At 44.8% G+C, this 18,344-nt stretch overlaps 1 protein-coding gene and 1 long non-coding RNA gene across 5 annotated transcripts in view; both read right to left on the reverse strand.

The window, feature by feature from the left end:
- The window catches only part of MITF (melanocyte inducing transcription factor), a 106,392-nt gene extending 88,251 nt beyond the window's left edge, over positions 1-18,141 (reverse strand). For all 4 annotated transcript variants that reach the window (XM_086470421.1, XM_086470422.1, XM_086470419.1 and 1 more), the window contains exon 1: positions 18,026-18,141. In XM_086470421.1, coding sequence (XP_086326547.1) covers positions 18,026-18,129 — 104 coding nt within the window. In that variant the 5' untranslated portion in view covers positions 18,130-18,141. The remainder of the gene's footprint in view (positions 1-18,025) is intronic.
- Positions 6,123-9,625, reverse strand: LOC147414833 (uncharacterized). Its single transcript, XR_015183782.1, has 2 exons — positions 9,330-9,625; positions 6,123-6,587 (listed from the first exon to the last, which is right to left on the reverse strand). It is a non-coding gene; the product is annotated as an uncharacterized LOC147414833 (long non-coding RNA).
- Positions 18,142-18,344: the final 203 nt, after the last annotated feature.

The raw sequence follows: 18,344 nt of genomic DNA on the forward strand, positions 1-18,344 counted from the left end.
ATTCAGCCACATACAGAAACCAAGCACACACCGGCCACCACACAACTCTCACGTCACTTTTACCATGTTTTTTCAAGATCAGCAGTAAGATTTTATGTTCCACCTAACCCAACATAACTGCAAGCTGCTAAGAAAGGAGGAGTCCTGCCTTCCCACAGTCCTGGTTCCCAACCCTCCCCTGGGTTGGGTCTTGTAACTGTGTGGCCACAGCACAAGTCAGTTCTGTAAACTTGTTTTTTTTTGAGCATGTGTGGTCCTCTCCCATTGAATCAGTGAGATAAACCAACTCTCCCTGCAGCCATTTAGCATCCAGTTCCTTCACAGGGTGCAGGACTGCGACTCAAGGCACAGATGGGCACGGCCATACCTTCCAGCAGCAGCCTGCACTCGGAGGAGATCAGGTGTAGAACAAAACCACACCCCACGTAGTGCATAGTCCTTCTGCTGGCATTCATTAGGTGTACTTTTACCCCACGTTACTGCCTTGGAAATAAGATAGTTAAGTAAGTGATAAGAGGCTATTTTTTCCCTCAAATTACTGAAATGACAGGAAAAAGAAAGCCTCTGGTTCCACATATGTAAGCCCTAGAAGAGATGGCTGGGCGAATACCCAGCCTCCTGCATCCTCGCCTGGAGTAAACAATACCAAAGAACTGGTAGACGCACACTGTAACGTGAGAATGCACAGCACAGGGCGAAAGTATGACAGACAGTATTGCTCTGAAAATGCCTTTGAGTTCCTGTTCTGAACTGGTGTTCTTACAGAGTCCCCACTACCCAGACCAAAAAAGATGCCTAAACAACATTTTGTGCATGCAATGCTCAACAGAAAAGGGGAAAGCTGCCCCTTATCCCTGCAGTCGCCCAAAATCCCTGAGCAGCAGGAAACAGTGCAGTTCTCTGGGCTATTTGAAGGCCTTTACCTTATATCCAAAGGCAAGTCAGCCCATATGAACTGGTGTGACGCCAGCAGTCCAGTCCTGCAAAGCATGGCACTCACCAGCTGGCACATACTCCACGCAAACGTGCAATGAGCCTGACACTTTCTGGGGAAAATTAACCCCATTTTCCCTTGCATGGCAGCTCTACTCTCGTGGAGGGGAGCAGCAGCACACAGCTATACTCCAATGCTTGGAGTCGTTAGACAGTCCTCTTGCCAGAAAAGCCGGGGACCACTTTTCTTTGTGACAGTAACGGCTGTGGTAGGATGTAAAATATGGGCAAAGAGGTGTGAAGAATGCTACCAAATAAATCACAATGGCCAGACTGATTTTTGTGGAGCAACTCTGCTGCCTGCAGGTGTAATTATCCTTCCATGCCTCTCTCCAAAAATAAACTTTGCAGGATATGCTGGAGTTTGGGTTCAGTCTTCAGTTACAACAGAGAAAGGGCTATCAACTATTAGTCCATATCACCCAGTTGAACTGGGGTCCCTCCATCTTTAGACACTTTTCTCACAGCCTCTGTGAATGCCTTAGACCTTCTGGCAGTTGTACTGTCACAGCCATCCGATGTCCAGATTTCAGAAAAGGCTGTACAATAAATCCAAGTGCAATAACAAGTCAGTGTGCCACCAAATTCCTTTACTAATTCCCAATGTAATTCAGAACATTCCTTAACTACGCAAATGCAGAGGTAAGGCAGTGCCTTCAAAATGCTGTCATTATGAACTCAGCAGCTAACACAGCTCCCTGTAAACTGCATATAATCTAATTTCTGCGCTACCCTGTTTCAGTTTCTCATTACTGAATATCTTTCATGTTTTAATTCACATGACATTAGATTTGCTGCACTAAACGAGCACCTTCTGAACTCCAGAATAAAATGGAGGTTAATTACTAAACCAGATTTTTAAGTGAGAGTAAAACTCTATTAATGCCTAAAGCAATGCTAAACTTGACAACTTAATTGAAGTTAAGCATTGCAGAGTTAAACTGCCCCAACAGCTTTATTCAAACAGCAGCTCACACAGTGAGACCTCCCAGGATCCCACATATTACCCAGATAATGGTGGCCAGGACTCCCGCTCCTGAATCTTGCATTTGCAGCGAGATACTTAAGTGGCATTTCAACACAGCCTTGTAAGCAGATATCCAGACCTCTTCCCCCATCTGCTTCTGCTCATCTGCCTTGTACACACCACTGAGTCTTAGAATAAACGAGGGGAGACAAACAAAAGTGATGGGGTAAAGAGAGTTCTCACTGCAGGTAGTACAGGTGGAGGCAAAAACTACCGTCAAGATCTGCCAACATCTAGCATTCACACGGTATTGATTTTGTCACCGAGGCACCTCACAGCTAACTAAGCCTTACAGCACCCCGGGAAGGCAGATACTGCCGCACACTGTTCACCATCCGAAGTCACTCTCATTTACATGAGAAAAGCCCTAAAGGACTGCACAAATGCAGACATCATCCCCATCTATAAACTTAAAAGTAAGAAGGACCGTTGAGTCCAGTGGGTCTCAGGGTTTGTTATGTGCTTCTAGATGGCAATAAGTAACCAAGCCTCCTCCACAAAAAGTGCTGCTCTGGGAAAGTACCTTTAACTTCCTGCTTATTTCTCAATAGTTATTGGAAATGCAAAAGGAACAAAGTCTGGAGCAGTAAATGTGGTTTATTTTCTATACTTGATGCTTTGCTATTGCTAGTCAACAAACATGTCAGAGCTTGACAACACAGAGAATTGAATGCAGCCTCAGAAAACACAAACTGGAGACTGTACAGTCAACACGTGTTTGTTTCTATGTCTGATACCAAGTGAATCAAGTAAGACTGCTATGGCATGGCATAGCACTGGACTCTTACTTACCACTGACAGCGTTGTCAAAGATTTGTATTTAATTGCTACACTTTATTCTACCCTGGAAGGCACCTCCGACGTAAACTTTTCTAGTAATTCCAGTAAACTTTCTTTTATGCTAAAGAACATGTTCTGTAAGATCTCCAGTTTGCTGGCCCCTGAAGCTGCCAAAAGCAATCTTCACAAAACTGAAGTGTAGTCCTAGATAACTGCATGATGCAGGACAGCCAAGGCAAGATCAGTCCTGACTGAAGCTTAGATAATCAATTCCATGTGGTATTTATTTAATATAACTTGGCAGAAGTGTATTGTACACTGTCCCGATGAACAGAGACACCGTTGTAGGTTACAAAAAGGCACTTTGTGCACAGCACAGTGAAGAACCAATTCTAGAATTATCCCAGGGCATGAAATGGTCAAAGTTCATGTTTACTATTTTAGAAGTAATTTTGACTTTAGTGTATGAATCCATAGCAGACAAGTTAGTGCTGGTGCATCAAAGAACTGGAACATTTTAGTCAACAGCCTCGTGGAATTATTATACATGTTAAACAGCCCAGATAACATCGCGAGCAATGAGCATCTGTCAAGCGCTTTGCACAAAGAACACCACAGTACAGTTTCACAGCACCGGACACAACCTCTGCACCGACGCTGAAGCGCTTATTAAACGTTAACGTTATGTTGTAAGGTGCTTTGTATCCATCCGCCACGGGGAATGACAGAGCAGAAACTCATTTGTGTCAAACAAGACTGAATCAAGACAAGGAAGAAAACCTGGCAGCTTTTGAGCTAAGACTGAAAAGAACACAGAAGTTTTGCCTACCAGGTCTTTAACTATGCCTGTACAATCAATTGCTTTTAGGACAAATTGCAACAGTTTAGATAAGAAATACATCCCCTTGCCTTACTTAGCAAAGCAAAGCTGAAGGAGTGCAACTTGCGGAGGAGGTGTGCAGCCTCCTGCGCACTTCATCTCGTGCACACTGTGATACACAAGTCAAAAAACAGTTTATGTACGAGTTATGTATAACTCAAAAAAACCCAACCCCACAAACCAAAAAAAAAAAATACACTTTTTTACTGTGAGCATCATCAATACTGGAACAGGTCACCCAGCAAAATTGTGGAGTCTCTGTCTTTGGAGATACTCAAAAGCCAACAAGACATGGCTCTGAGCAACCTACTCAACGAGCAGTGGAGCTGGATGAGGTGATCTCCAGAGGTGTCACCTCAATGACTCTGTGATTCTATATAGCCACTGGGAAAAACTTCAGACTGTTGAAAATAACCCTATTCCAAATTTTCAGAACCTGCCCACGTGACACCCAACATTAGACTAACAACGCTGTGGTTGGCTTCGAGGACAACGTAGCTGGGATTCAGAAAGCTGCAGTCACACACAGCTCCTTTTTCAGAGGAGCCACACAAGCGCTTGCTGTCACAGCAGGCACACACACGAGTGCTCAAGGGACTGTTCTTCATGATTTAAGCACGTGCAAAAATCTAAATATTCGTGTCTCAAATGCCTAAAACTTTCTAGTGCTGAGAACGTGAGCACTTGGATTCACCTCACCTAAAAAAACAACAACAACAAAAAAAAAAAAAACAGAAACAAAAAACCCACCACCCAATAAACCAAACCCATAACAACCAAACAACGCTATCTTCAGGACATCAGAAACTAAATGGACAGTTAAGTCTTTTGGGGAGGAAAAAACCCAAACCAAAATAAAATCAAAAAAAACACCAATCCCCAAAACCCCTTAGTGCTCTTCCTCTGCTAAACAGACTATACGGCAATTCAGTTAATTCTGCATTTCTTGTTGAAAAGATTATGCATTTACCTTTTTCTAGAGGGATTTTTTTACTTTTCTAGGGCTGCCACAAGTTTAAACTTACAAGTACAAAACTAACTGAATTATTTAGGATTCTGAAACAAAGAATACATGGAAGTGTTTTTGTGAACAGAGGTTTAATCAAGGGAGGTCTCTAAACATATGCTTAACTTCAGCTGGCATTTAAGCCTGATCTCTTTCAAAGAAGCCTCGGCATGAACGCTGGATGCTTTCTTTAGCTTGCAGCTCCCACTATGTGAAGGATTCAAAGTACATTGGGGGAGTAAAAAAAAAAAAAAAAAGACTATGGCAAGCATTTGCTCAGGGAGAACGCTTTTGGGAGCGTCAACATATCATTTTAATATTTTGATTCCTTTCACAACTTCAAACAAGCCCAAGTTGTTTCTAAAATGCCAGGTCATAAACCAGCACATAGGTACCTCCCTGAATTTTAACTCAAATTCTCATCTTTATCGAACAAGATGCCAGGAAACAGAAAAGAGCCTGTTACCAAAAACTTGTATAAAATTCAGTTAAATTATCCAGATGGTTTTCATTCCGCAGAAAATACTAAACCAGCCGTTTGCAGGGCATAGCGTTTTCCAAATACACAAAATAAAGAGAAAACAATACACAAGTGGAAAGTGCAAATGCTGAGCCCGTTATGTTTTTGTTCCAGCAGAAACACAAACACAATCAATACAATCTTGCAGTTCTAGAGCACCCGTCTTTCTGCTGCCAGGGGTGCTCTGCAACTCTAAGTGCCATCAAATAAAGCGCACACAGTTCCTAGCTCAACTGCTTATTTTTACCTACGCTACATGCAGGAAGGAAGAACTGCATTTCCATTACACAGCCTGCAAAGCCTGTCCTTCCCTACAGCACTACAAGCAGCCAAACAGCACCTACCGAACAACTTATGTCCTATGTGCAAGCAGCCAAATTTAGCATTTCTCCAAAGCACAGCCTGATTCTGTAGCTCTTAAATACAGGGAAAACTGTCTTAGATTAAATAGTGATTACAGAATCGTAGTTTCAAGAGCTGTAAAAGTCCTTGCCACAAAAAATAAACCCATTGAAAACAGACAATAAGGACAGATACTGCAATTTTCTGCACAATGTTATTTAATAAACCTCAAGGCAAAGGTATTAGATTACAGATGGGAAACACATCACATAATTGTATGACAACACCAGAAATCATTCAAATCCACCACCAGCAGAATTAGAAAACTGATCAGAAAGATCAGAAAGAGATGAGCCACGGAAAAATAATCTCTGCAGTTACAGATGGATATTCATCCCATTTACACGGCGTCTCACTAAAACGTTTCATAGCAACAGGGCAGGAGTTATCAGATAGCAGGGGATGAGACTGGTAACCATACAAACCAGTACCATCCTCCAGCTCATAGCACATCTCAAAAATTATAGGAGAAAACAGGCAAGTGAGCAAACCCAGTACTTAGACAAGGAGGAGCTGTAAGAAATCACTAAAGCATTTATTTTCTTTAGATCATTAATATGTTTTTTACTGCAGTACCGCTGGTTTTCCACATCAGCCAGCCAGGACAGCACAGACGAGCATCGCTGCGATCTGCTGAGCAGTGTACCAGAACGATGGCGCACTGATGCTCTCACTATCCTTCGGGACAGCAGAACCTGTCGTCTTCTGTGTGCCTCTGTCTCTGTGCCTACTTAAGAGCTGCACTGCCCAGGCTGTGCAGGAGAAGCTCCGGGTATGAACATGGGGGGATTACCAGCTGAAACTGCACCCACGATCAGAGGTGCTCCAGGTTGCAGCTCACACAAGAGCCACCTTTTCTCATCAGCTTCCTTTCTCGAGCTGGTACGCAGCACGACACGCGGCACAGCAGAACAGCATTCGGGAACACGAGATCATTGGACCTGTTCCTCTGCAGGTCTATTTATAGCCTCAAGTGGTGCTGCAAGGCAAAAGGCCAAACGTTCAACAGTTTCAAAGAGCAAGTCCCTAAAGATCCCACCTGAGACCCAAGAACACACACACCCCGCCCCGGATCGGTGCAAGAGATCGCTGCGGACCCAGAGGAGAGAAATTTTGTGCTAGGGAGATCACGGCACCACAGCACAACTCCTACGAGCACCTCCATTAGAAAGGCTAAGTGAAAGATAATTAACAGTCTCCTCCATAAACAAGGACTCCTTTGGAAAGACAGTAATTACTGCCTACTCAGAGGGATCTCTCCCAGAAAGCAGGAGGCTGCTGTAAAGGCAGGGTGGCCAATTCCTTTGGGAAATACCAAAAAGACTGCAAGAAAGACCCTCGCCAGCTCGGCAAATGTGCAGCAGCAGCAGCAGGAGGCCCCTTCCAGCCAGCCCCGTTTTCTTTGCAGGGGCAGCTTCAGCACCTTCAAGATCCTCCTAACAGGTAGATCCATTTCACGCTTTTCTACATTACTTGACACGCTTGAAAAACAGAAAGTCCTTGCTGGCCCACAGCATCTTCAGGGCTAACAGCTCCTACAGCACAGCTTTGTACAGTAAATATCAAAAGCTGTATTAGCTGGGAACCAAATTATCACTTGCAGAATAGTTTTGCAATTAAATTGAAACTAAATTGTGCAACAAGCTAAATCAAAAAAACAAGTTTATGATAGAGACATAATCTTAGTTCATCTCCTGCCTTACTCACTTCTACACAGACTCAAGCTTCTCTTGCTGTACCACAAACGATTTCACATGCCTAAAAAATCAAGTACTCTTAAAAAATTACACGTACTTGTCTTCACTCTTAATATCCACCTTTGCCTGACAGCTTCCCCACTGATATGTACCACTCAGAGAGGCCATTCAGCCATCAGTACCATCAGAAAGTCCACACCACCCTTCAACTTCCTTGTCTTCCTGCAACTGTTCAGGAATCTCTAGTTCCCATAACTCTAAAGATGTTCTCCCTTCATCCAACTGTCTGTGCCCCAAATATCACCACTCTTATTTCAAGCAGGTCTCCATATTTCATGCTGTGACCTCAACTACAGGGATCTGGACAACTACCTTTTAGAAACAGATGGAGCTGAAAACGATCTAATTTCTCAGCACATCTTCTCTGCCTCCTGGTAGAGCTGTTCCACTTTGTACAAATAACTATTTTCTGGAGCAGGGTGAGAACGATCCGAGATGAAAGCTCACTCCCTTGTGTTACATCAAGCCACTCTTGTCCCTATCAGTTTAATGAATACTACACAAGGCAAAATGGACTAACTTCTACAAAAGAGACACCTCAAAAAGCCCATGGTTTATTGGCTTGGGCACTCCAAAGGGTGGTGGACATGTTCAATCCAATGTTTTGAGTCACAGACAGGACTGGAACTCAAAACTTCTGTGTCCCAAGTGGATAAAGCTGGGATAGGGGAGATGTCATACTACCTGCTCTTCCTCATCTCTGTAAGAGCAGACCTGCCTTTGGCATGTCGCTCTAAGAAAGGTTTAGCAACAGCTCACCTACACCAGACAACCAAATTTTCCAAGGGCCAGCGTTCAACACCAACACCAGCCGCTTACACCCTTCACTGGCTGACTCAGGCAATCCCCCACGCCGCACGCCAGTCTTCACAAGCCTTCTTCGAAGCCATCTTTCCCCCATGCATTCTGTAAGGAACCTAGACACGTACCTCATGGGGTTTTTAATTCCACAAGGCAGCAGAACACATAAAAATGAGATGATGCAATGCTAAACCAAAGCTCCCCTTATGAATATAGCCCTAGGTGCCCAACAGGATGTGACAGGTGGACAGGCAGGCGAGCCGAGGAGGAGGAGGATGAGGTCACAAAATGAGCAGTTGCACAGCAAACTACTAATCTTAAATTCCAAACTCATTATGCACAAGCCTAACAAACAAAGGAGCAGCTTAACAGATTTACAATATGCCTTCTCCAAGGGCGGAATAATTATTTATCAGATAGCAACCTTCGTGTTACAACAGCAATAAATAAATGATCCCAGCAACTCTTGTGAACTATGCCTACGTCTTCACTAGACAGACTGACATCTGGGATGTGCCTTTAGCTTGGCTCAGCTTGGGTAGAATTGTAAATATTTGGCACAAATAAGATAAAGCTTGCTAGACTGAGCAGAAACCCAAACACAGGTAGGTAGTTAATGGCATCCCAGTGGACCCACTGCAAGAGCCCCATCCCCCCGATCTCCTTCCAGCATCCAATGAACAGTCCACAGGAGGTTTTTCCCCTTTGCTTTTCTGTAAGATCATTCCCTCCCACACATGTACACATTCTAGTATCATTCTGATTTTATTCTCTCAGGTTGCAACTGTTATTTATTCAGGCAGAAGTTCACAAACATTATAAAAAGGGTTTGTACCTCTGCATTCCTAGTTTGGCTTTACAGCTGCTTATTACCATGTAGGGACACATCCAGAAAAAGTTATTTCCAAAGTAAGACATATTTTATACAAACTCTCTCCTCCTTTATTTAGATAAAGCCCAAAGAGTCCTGAAAGGAAACAGTAAACGTGCACAAAACCTGCTCAGCCAGGCTCTCCCGCTCAGATCTCTCAGTGATCCTCCTCCACCTCTATGCCACTATCGCAACTTCCCCGTTTGATGCTCCAGGACCACAACCCCCCTTTGCCCATATTCCCCATCTCTTGCCACGTGACAGCTTCCAAAGTCTGCTCCCGTCTTCTCACCCTGAAACAGTTCCTGGCCGATTTAGTTCCATCCCAAGTTTTCCAGTTAGCTGCTTCTCCTCCAGAAAGGATCACAGTAATTTCTGTTTTCTGTATGTGTTTACATGTTACAACAGGATGGCTGGCAGTAAGATCAGTAACAGTCATTCATCGTTCCTGTCTCATTCTGTGAAGCACCTTTGTTTGGGACATTTCAGTTGTTCCCGCTTCTTCTTGCTACTTTCCTCCGGTCTCCAGATCCCAACACCCCTGCCCTACTAGGTTTCTATCATTCATACAGCAGTTTGCGTTGTCACGTACTGCAAAGACAAGAAATGGTGTCTCAGCATCCCAGGGTTACAGGCAAACTTTGACAATACAGTACCTGCCATTGGCCTGATGCTTTAAACACGCTAAACTTGGCAAGCTTCCAGCACCTAAATATCTCAAAGATGATCCACATCTTTCTAGGTACCCAAAACACTAATTTTTACTACGTAAAGCCCTTTTCTCTCAGAATTCATCACAAGTAAATTCTTTACTGTAACAGTAGGCCAAACCAGGCACCTAATCCTTGCACACGGACAAACGATGCTTGCCTTTGTAGGTTTGAACAGATACAAACCTCCCTCCTACTCCCTGCAACTTCAGCAGTCTTTTCACAAGCAGTTTCAAAGACGGTCTGAGAAGACCAGACCCCCCAGCATGCTCCACCCAGCCACACCAGGTTCAGGTGGGTTTACATCTATTCTGTGTCAAGAGAGCAGCACAAACAGAGGAGCAACGTACCTGAGAAACTAGATCACCGTTTTTTGGGGAGCATTTAAGAAGGATGAATCCAGTTCTTCCAAGAGATGGGAACTGCTGCATCGTCTCATATGCGACTGATTCCCTTAGCCACAACGTCCCTGTGAAATATCAGCCGCAGGACTGATCTCCAGCTGCCTGACACTGTACCTATGGTATTCCAGAGTAGGAGAAAAAGGGTCTGAAAAAAGGTATTTGTTTGTTCTTGATGCTTATTTCTCCAAGTAATACAGAATTCACAAACTCCCCATCTGCGAATGTATGTCTGCCCACATTGTAAAGGAATAATCTTCATGGGAACTGATTTTAAAAAAACTTGTTTACTGTTAGAGGCTGTTAATTACAACATTAAAATACTAGCCCGAACCCTACATTAAACTTGCATTCTGTTTTACATAGCAGTATATGTAACAATCATCACAGCAAGCAGCTCTGTTGGCTCATGCTGGAAGAAGTAATTATATATCACAGCAACACATTTTTGCCCTTCAACCTGCCAGTCCAGTCCACGCAGCAGCTGTGAGCAGCAGGTCAGGGCGGAGGGAGCCTACAGAGGGTTTCTACATAATCACTTGCCACTGAAGAAAAAGAGCTATAAACCACCAGACCCTGGCTTGCATGCTTGGCAGAAAGCTGCTAACACAAACATAACAGCAGCCCTTTGCAGCAGAGATGTTACCAGAAAAAATGAGCTCGATCCAAAGGCACTATTAGCGGTGACAGTATTAGCTAGCAGTTGTATTGCAAGTCTTCCTTATAAGATTTTCACGATTTTTGTACTTCTACCAGTGATACTCACACCATCCTCTTTCACTTGGACACTCCTATGTCCTCTTTGAAATGCTTATTCTCAGGTGCAGCCCACAGACATCAATGACCAGGGCTAAGCAGGCCGCAAACTGAAATTCCGGCCAAAAAGTACTGGGACAGAGCCCTTTCAAAAGGCATCCCAAAATTGCTAGTGCCCATGCACAGCAAGCAGACCCTTGGGGTGTCTAACACTGAAAACCGCATGTAACTTCTACCTCAGAGATGGGCTGGAGGACAGGCTGATCTGCTTCAGGCTATATTCTTTTGGTTCTTACGTCTTTGGTTCCACTGAACCTAAATATTTCAGTCTTGATACCCAAAGCAGCATCAGCCTTTTTACAGCTGTAAAAAAGATAAAGCAGTAGCATTGTTACACTATGAATATGCAACAACATTCCTTTTCCTGTGCTGTTTTTCACCAGTATGAAGTGAAATTTAAAACTACATACCAATAGTTGTCCTATCACTGTTTAGCTTCTGGGATTATTAAAAAATAAAATAACCACAGTTGTAGTATAGTATGACAGCGATGCAACAGTTAACTGTCCAGCAAAATCTGCCATGCCATGCTGCTTAATCATGTTGTCTTTGTTCCAGCAAAAGTGATACTAAAAGACAGTCAATTTTACCAAACAAAAACGTTACAACCAACGTATTTCAAAAACTTTTCGAATCCAAAATAGAAGGAGACAGACAATAATGGCCAAGTGCCTGAAGAGCTTAATGGAAGTTGGACTCTCATTTTCTTCTCAACGCTGAAACAGCAGATCGTTCTCAGACGACAATTAATAGCCAACAGGCAACTTCAATTTTTAGCAGAAAAGTAAACAGAAAATTATCCTCCTGTTTCATTTTCAAAGTCTTAAAGCATGTTGCTTTAGAAAGCAAACCTAGAAACAGGAGGACAGCGTAGCAAGTGTTGGGACAGGTTTCTTGTGTACCCACCCTCATTTTTAAGTGGCTGTACATATTTCTTCCCATTAAACTTCTAATCATAGAACATGGTGAGAGGCTGAATTTGTTTATAAAACAATGCATCTACAAGTCTCTTCTGCTCTCATTTCCCAGTTTAATTCTAGATCCTGACCAAACCGTACAGTGGGAATTAGTCACATTGCCTACCACCGTGACGGAAAGGACCTCTGATACAACACCTAAGTGCTAAATAAAAACATACACAGCACAGAATAAGCTCCACTATGACTTGCTAATGACAACTAGTAGGTTCACAGCAGCTCCAAAAATTCTGGTCCAGAGGTTTGTGAAATTACCTCCACTTCACACAGGGAAACGAGCAGTACCAGGGGCACCCCAGCTATCCATCAGCAGGGCTGCAAAGGTTTATTTTCAGCCATTTAAAAGGCAGAAGAATATATTAATCCAAATTATCACCTGGATTCTGTAAATGGATAATAGCCAGCTAGGGGAGCTTCCTGCTCACCACAGAGGTAGGGATTTATTTCACGCAGAGTGCATACATACTTACACACAACAAATACAGCCAGCAGTCCGACAAATAACAATAAGACACATGTGCATGCTAAAAGGTGCACAGTCAGTGCAGTCAGCTCAGCCTCAGAACATCTGGGCACTTGCTGATCAGCCTGGCAGCTAAACAAAATCCTCCCGAGGAAAGCAGGCCAGGGAAGCAAAAAGGTGACGTTCAATAGTTCATATCAAAGCAAATGCTGAACTGAATTTCATGGGCTATTTCTGTTTCCCTGCTAAATAGCAAAGGCCTACTGCAAATAACAGAGCCAGAGCTTCGCAGAAGAGAAAAGGTCAACGAGGATCTCTCGCCATGGAAAACGCTCTGCTGAAGGCAGGGAGCAGCACCGGCTCCCGATGTAAAGAAATATAAAGAAATGCCGCTTATTGTCTCCACGTGTTTATACAACAGACACTCCAATTGCAGCCTTTCCTTTTAAGACTGTTTTCAAAAATAAAAAAGTACAAAAAGATGTGGCGAGGGTTTCCTTCCCAGTGAAGCGAATTTGAGGTGCAGAATCAACATGGGATTATTGACTCACTCACAAAAACGTTACCGGAGAGATTTCAGAGAGACATACTTTTGGCTTAGCTCTACTCCCACTGACGTCGGTTAAGAGTTTTACCATTGACTTCAGTCAGTGCTAGCCTACGTATCACTTTAAACTCAGCTATTATTACCTTTTAGTCTAAAATATGTAATGTTCCTCTGTAACAGACGGAAAAATATTTCAGGAACTTTTAAAATCTGTTCCTCCAAGATACACTTTTTTTTTTTTTTAAACACACTGAGACGTGGTTCCTGGATGCAAGCACATGTGACCTGTTCTAAATAAAGGATATTTTCCACTTCTTGCACAACTGGAACAGATATAAGCAGTAGCTTGAACAAACTGCATTGCAGAACCCAACCAGAATACAAAACACTTGAATAAGATCCATAAATAGCAGTAATATGAAAAGACTACCTCCAATAAGGCACAAACTCAATGTTGAGAAGCCTAATGTAATCAAGATCAAATTTAATCATGCTGCAAAGTTCATTTACAAAATTAAATTTGATCATCTGCAGACTAAGGCACTTTAGAAAAGTCCTCTTTGGCTCCAGAGTAAATACACATTTCAAAAACGTGTGCAATGTGTGTCTCTTTGGTGAAATTAATATTTCCTCAAACAAACACTGTGTATTAAAAGGGAAGTTTTCAACTAAATCAAGACTTTACTGTTTAACTCAGCACCAGGAAAAGCGAAAATTAAAAAGGTGCTTTACAGAGGATCCTAACTGAATAGAGATGAGGTACCAGCCGATACAAGTAAAATATTGAAGAGTCACATAAAAAAAAAAAAAAGCATTTGGACACCAGGAATGATGAGAATTTTATAAAAACATCACTTCTTTAATAATGACAAACTCTACATCTCAATGCTATTGCTCATAAAGCACGAATAAGCTTCCTAAAAAATTATCATGTAACTCAAAAGCATTTCCTAATAATTTTTTCCACTAAAAATACTTCAGTAACTGCATCATTCAGGTGCTTTTTAACCAGTCTGAAAATAAATTACCTGGGAAAGGGCAACAGAAAATAGCACAAAGAGGAGTAATTTACCTGCAGGTACATGGTTCTATTAAGAGCAAGGCAGTAAATTACGACAACTGACAATAATTTGCCAGCACTTACTAGGTCGGGCATACCATCCAAACGGACACACGCTACAGAGAACCAAAAAACAGAGTTTGCTGCAGTTGGCACATCTGGGTTAGTTCAGATCACCCTGCACAAAGGCAGAGTGTAAAGCTTTACTTCCAGATACCAGTTTAGTATCCAAAACTTCGCTTAGTAAGTCAAATGATTTAAAGAATCCACATGAGCCGTACGACAGATGTAACTTAAGCCTACAGCGCCCCGATGACTATCTGCATACACGTCAGGATCTCTGTTTACTTTTGGTAATAACCGATTATTTTCTTCAGCTGATTGCTTGAAAAATAAAACTCCATCGATTTCAGTGTGCACTGCTCGTACCAGAAAAGAGATCTTATCTACTAGTTCATTACACAAACACATACATACTTAAGTGCATGTACTTATAAATTAAAATTATTATCCTTCAGGAATATGGCAGGGGAGGAATAAAGTATAATTGTGAGAAAAAAAAAATAAATCTCATTGTCTTACTGGCTAGTCATACAGTCCAGTTTCCTCCCACAGTGAAAAGTGACTCTGGAGAAACCAAAGCAACTGAAACATCTTCTCAGTTTTCAAAGACATTCAACCACAGCAAATTCCAGAGAACCCTTAAATGTAGCTAGCACTTCGCACAAGAAGCTAACTTCTCATGAGTCTGAGGGGTTTAGGAAATATGGTTGGAACTGATGTATCTCAGCCCCATGTATCCTCTCCATCCCTTGTGATTAAAGCTTTTTGCTGGGCTTACATTTTTCCTTGGCCTCTAGCATTCAGTTGTGGCTTGGCCTAAGTTAGTACAGTATTTACTGCAAAAAGCTTTTATTATCAGACTCCTTGTGGCTTTGGATTGCAGACTTGAATTATGAAATATGGATGGAGTAACTGCGAGGGCACACTGAAGAGAAGAAATCTTTAACTGGATGTTATGTATTAGAAAACAACAAATCTGGGAGAAAGCAAATAGGAGAGTTTTACTGAGTGAAGGACAGTGACAGCAGCAGAGTTGAGTTAAACCGGGCAACAAAAAAAAGTTTCTTGGTTCAAAGCACTGGCATTCTTACATATTTCTGAGCTGGATGGCTTCTTCTCTGTACTCACAATTTCAGCTGCTATGAGCAAGCCAAGGATTCTTCTCACCTCTTACGGTTAAAAAAGATCAAAGAAAGCCCTGAACGTTGCTAGGAAATTGGCAGTTCTCAACAGGGAAAAAAAAAAAAAAAAGAGTAGATTGCTATTTAGACTCATCTCCTAACATCAGCTATTGACTCTGCTCCCAAGAGAAGACGGTAAGAAAGCAGCTCTCACGGCCAGAGTCCCATCGCTACACCACGCTGACCTGGTGCTATCCCACTGACTGCTGTGCAATTACTCCTGATTTACTTCCACGAGAGAAAGTAGCAGGGTGATGCCGGATACTCTTGATAAGCATCAGTCAGACTGGTTTCAGGCCTGAGCAAAGCTGAAGGACCACAGAAGTCCTCTTAGATTACGATCTGCGCATCATGAAGCAAACAGGTTTGTGAGCAACTTTTGCCTCCCGTTATCATGAGGTTTTATCAGCCTGGCTCCAGGGACAGGTTTATACAGACCTGTCAGGGCCCCCTGGCTTCTTCGCTTCATCTTCCACAAGACCAGGAAGACAACCGAGGCTCTACCTGGAGGTAAGAGCTGTACGTGAGCCGGGCAGGCTCCACGCTGAGGTTAACATGCCAGTTAGCTATCTGCCAGAAAAACCACGGGTTGTTATTCCACCCTCAGGGCTCCCTGTTCTTGTATGCATGGGTACGTGTGGAAGGACACGAGGCAGACTGGAGCAAGCTGGTCACTTCTCCTACCCAACAAGCCCTCCTAGAGACATCAGAACAATCATTGGCCTGAGGCACCACCAGGATGTCAGGACAACTGGCATGGGGGTCCCTTTAAACCCAAAGGGTGGACAGTGCTGGCTCTGCAGGAGTATCAGGTAAGAACATACTGGGGCAATTCAGTCTAGGGAAGTCTGAAGTGACAACATTTACAAGATGGCCAAATACTCCAGTGCTTCAGTACAGAGTATCTTTATTCGCTTCCCCCTGAAAGAAGTGAACAACACAGGGATGCATTCGGGTCCCAGAGCATCAACTCACAGGAAATAAGAGCAGTTGGAACACCTGTGCAAGGTCAAATGCAGACCTGCTATCTCAGCTCCAATGCAGACCTGCTACCTATGGTCCATGCCCACACTACCTGAAGGCATAGACAACCTGCTGACTGCAAAGTGGATGACCATAAAGGGACAACTGCTGCACACCAGGTAGAACCCACAGCCGGTGCAAATAGGGCTATTTGACAACGGTGCAGTTGTCATAATCTGCCCCGCAACTGCTGCGCTCCACTGGTGACACAGGCACTGAACCCAAAGCTCTGTGCGTCTCCCAGCTGCTTCCATCACAGCTGGAACCCAGCACTGCTGGCAAACCCATCTTCTCAGCGCTGCCTTCTCTCCACACATTAGCCTGGCTCCCAGCTAGTTACCTGGCTAATGGCAACTTCCCCGCACAACCCCGGGAGTGCCGAGTAGTTCTGGCAGCTTTGGTTAGGCTGGCTGGCCCGTCAGGCTGTGAAAGGCTGCCCATCACCACCGCTACGCACACCACTTCTCGGCAATACCAAAGGTTCAACGTGAAATAAGGCTGCTGTGAAGACAGGCTGCAGGAGCTGGCCCCCGATTTACCGGTCCTTGTAACAGTGAGAATTTTTAACATCTTTTACTACAAGATCTTCAACACTTCTTAAACATTCAGAGCATGATCAAAAATTCATTTGCTTACTTTGAAGTGTGTTTGACAGGCAGTACAACCTATGCTCATTGTAGCACAACTTTATTTTAAATATTTACCTTCTCATTCATTTTTCAAACGCATGCACAGACGTACGAAGAGCGCTGTTCAAAACCCCTGACTACAACGACAGGCTAACAACAGACCCGATCGCAAACAAGATACACTCGCAGCCACGACCTTCTATTCAGCGGAGTACTGCTCAGGAGAGCGTTGTGATGAAATGGAGGGTTCGTTGCCGCCAGAGTACTTTGAATGAAAAAGCAGAGGAGGGAGGAACGTGCCATTGCTGACAAAGTAGATGCTCAAGGCGCGGGAGAGCATTTGCTTTCTTTTTCTAGCGCTAGGACGGAAAGCGAGTACCTAACATCCCGTAAGGGAGAGAGCCACACACCGCCTTACTTCCCTTTAAGGGCCATATCTATGCGACGCAGCCGCTCCAGATAAGAATAAAGCGTGTATCTCGGGGAGAAAATACTTTGGAAAGAAAGTGACGTACCTAGGCAAAAGTTTCCAGTCCCCAAACAACTGCCAAGTAACAAACCTCCTCTCAAAGTCAACAAAAAAAAAAACCCAAACAACCTCACGCCACAAGACCTTGCAGCAACTTTGCAGCTTTGCGCTGACCCCACCCGAGCGCCGCCGCACCTGCCGGGGAAGGGGGGGGGGGACAGACATGGCCATGAGAAGCAGCGGAGCTCACCGGAGGGGGGGGGGGGGGGCAGGTGCCGCCAACACCTTGTCCCCCACCCCCCCACCGGGGAGGCGCCGGGGGCTCCCCCGGCGTGACAGCGAGGCCCCGCACGGCCAACAATGCCCTTTACATAACGCCGGCCCGGCCCGCCCTCCCGCCCAACAACGCCGCTATTATGGCAGGAAGCACTAAATGGCCGCCCCGCTGCGCGGGATGCCTCCCCTCGACGCGGGGGGTGGCTGTGTGTGTTTTGGGGGGCGAGGGGGGGGGGGGGTGGTGTAGTATTTTAGCGTTTACAAAGGGCCTGACTCAGCGCGGGGACCCGCCGCGCCGCCCCGGCCCCGCAGCGCGGGGGCACCGCGTCCTCCGCCCGGCGGTGCGGGGTCGCCGGCCCGCCGCCTGTCCCACCTGCTCTTGAGGGGCTGGCTCTTCAGCTCGTAGTAGGTCTTGGGCTCCTCGTGGAACTCCTCGCCCACCTCGAAGTCCGGCACGATCCCCGACTCCGCCTGCATCGTCGCCGCCGCCGCCGCCGCTGCGAGAGGGAAGAGACGGGAGGTTACCGCCGCGCCGAGCCCAGCCGCGCCGCCCGCTCCCGCACACACACAGCGCCGCCGCCCGCCCCGCCTGGGACTTGTAGTCCGCCCCGGGGCCGGCCCGGCCGCCTCCGCCCGCTGCGCACTACAACTCCCGCCGGGCCGCGCCGCGCCGCGCCAGGAAGGGAAGCGCA

Source organism: Leptosomus discolor, chromosome 9 (assembly GCF_034619465.1).
Source record: "Leptosomus discolor isolate bLepDis1 chromosome 9, bLepDis1.hap2, whole genome shotgun sequence".
Lineage (NCBI taxonomy): Eukaryota > Metazoa > Chordata > Aves > Leptosomiformes > Leptosomidae > Leptosomus > Leptosomus discolor.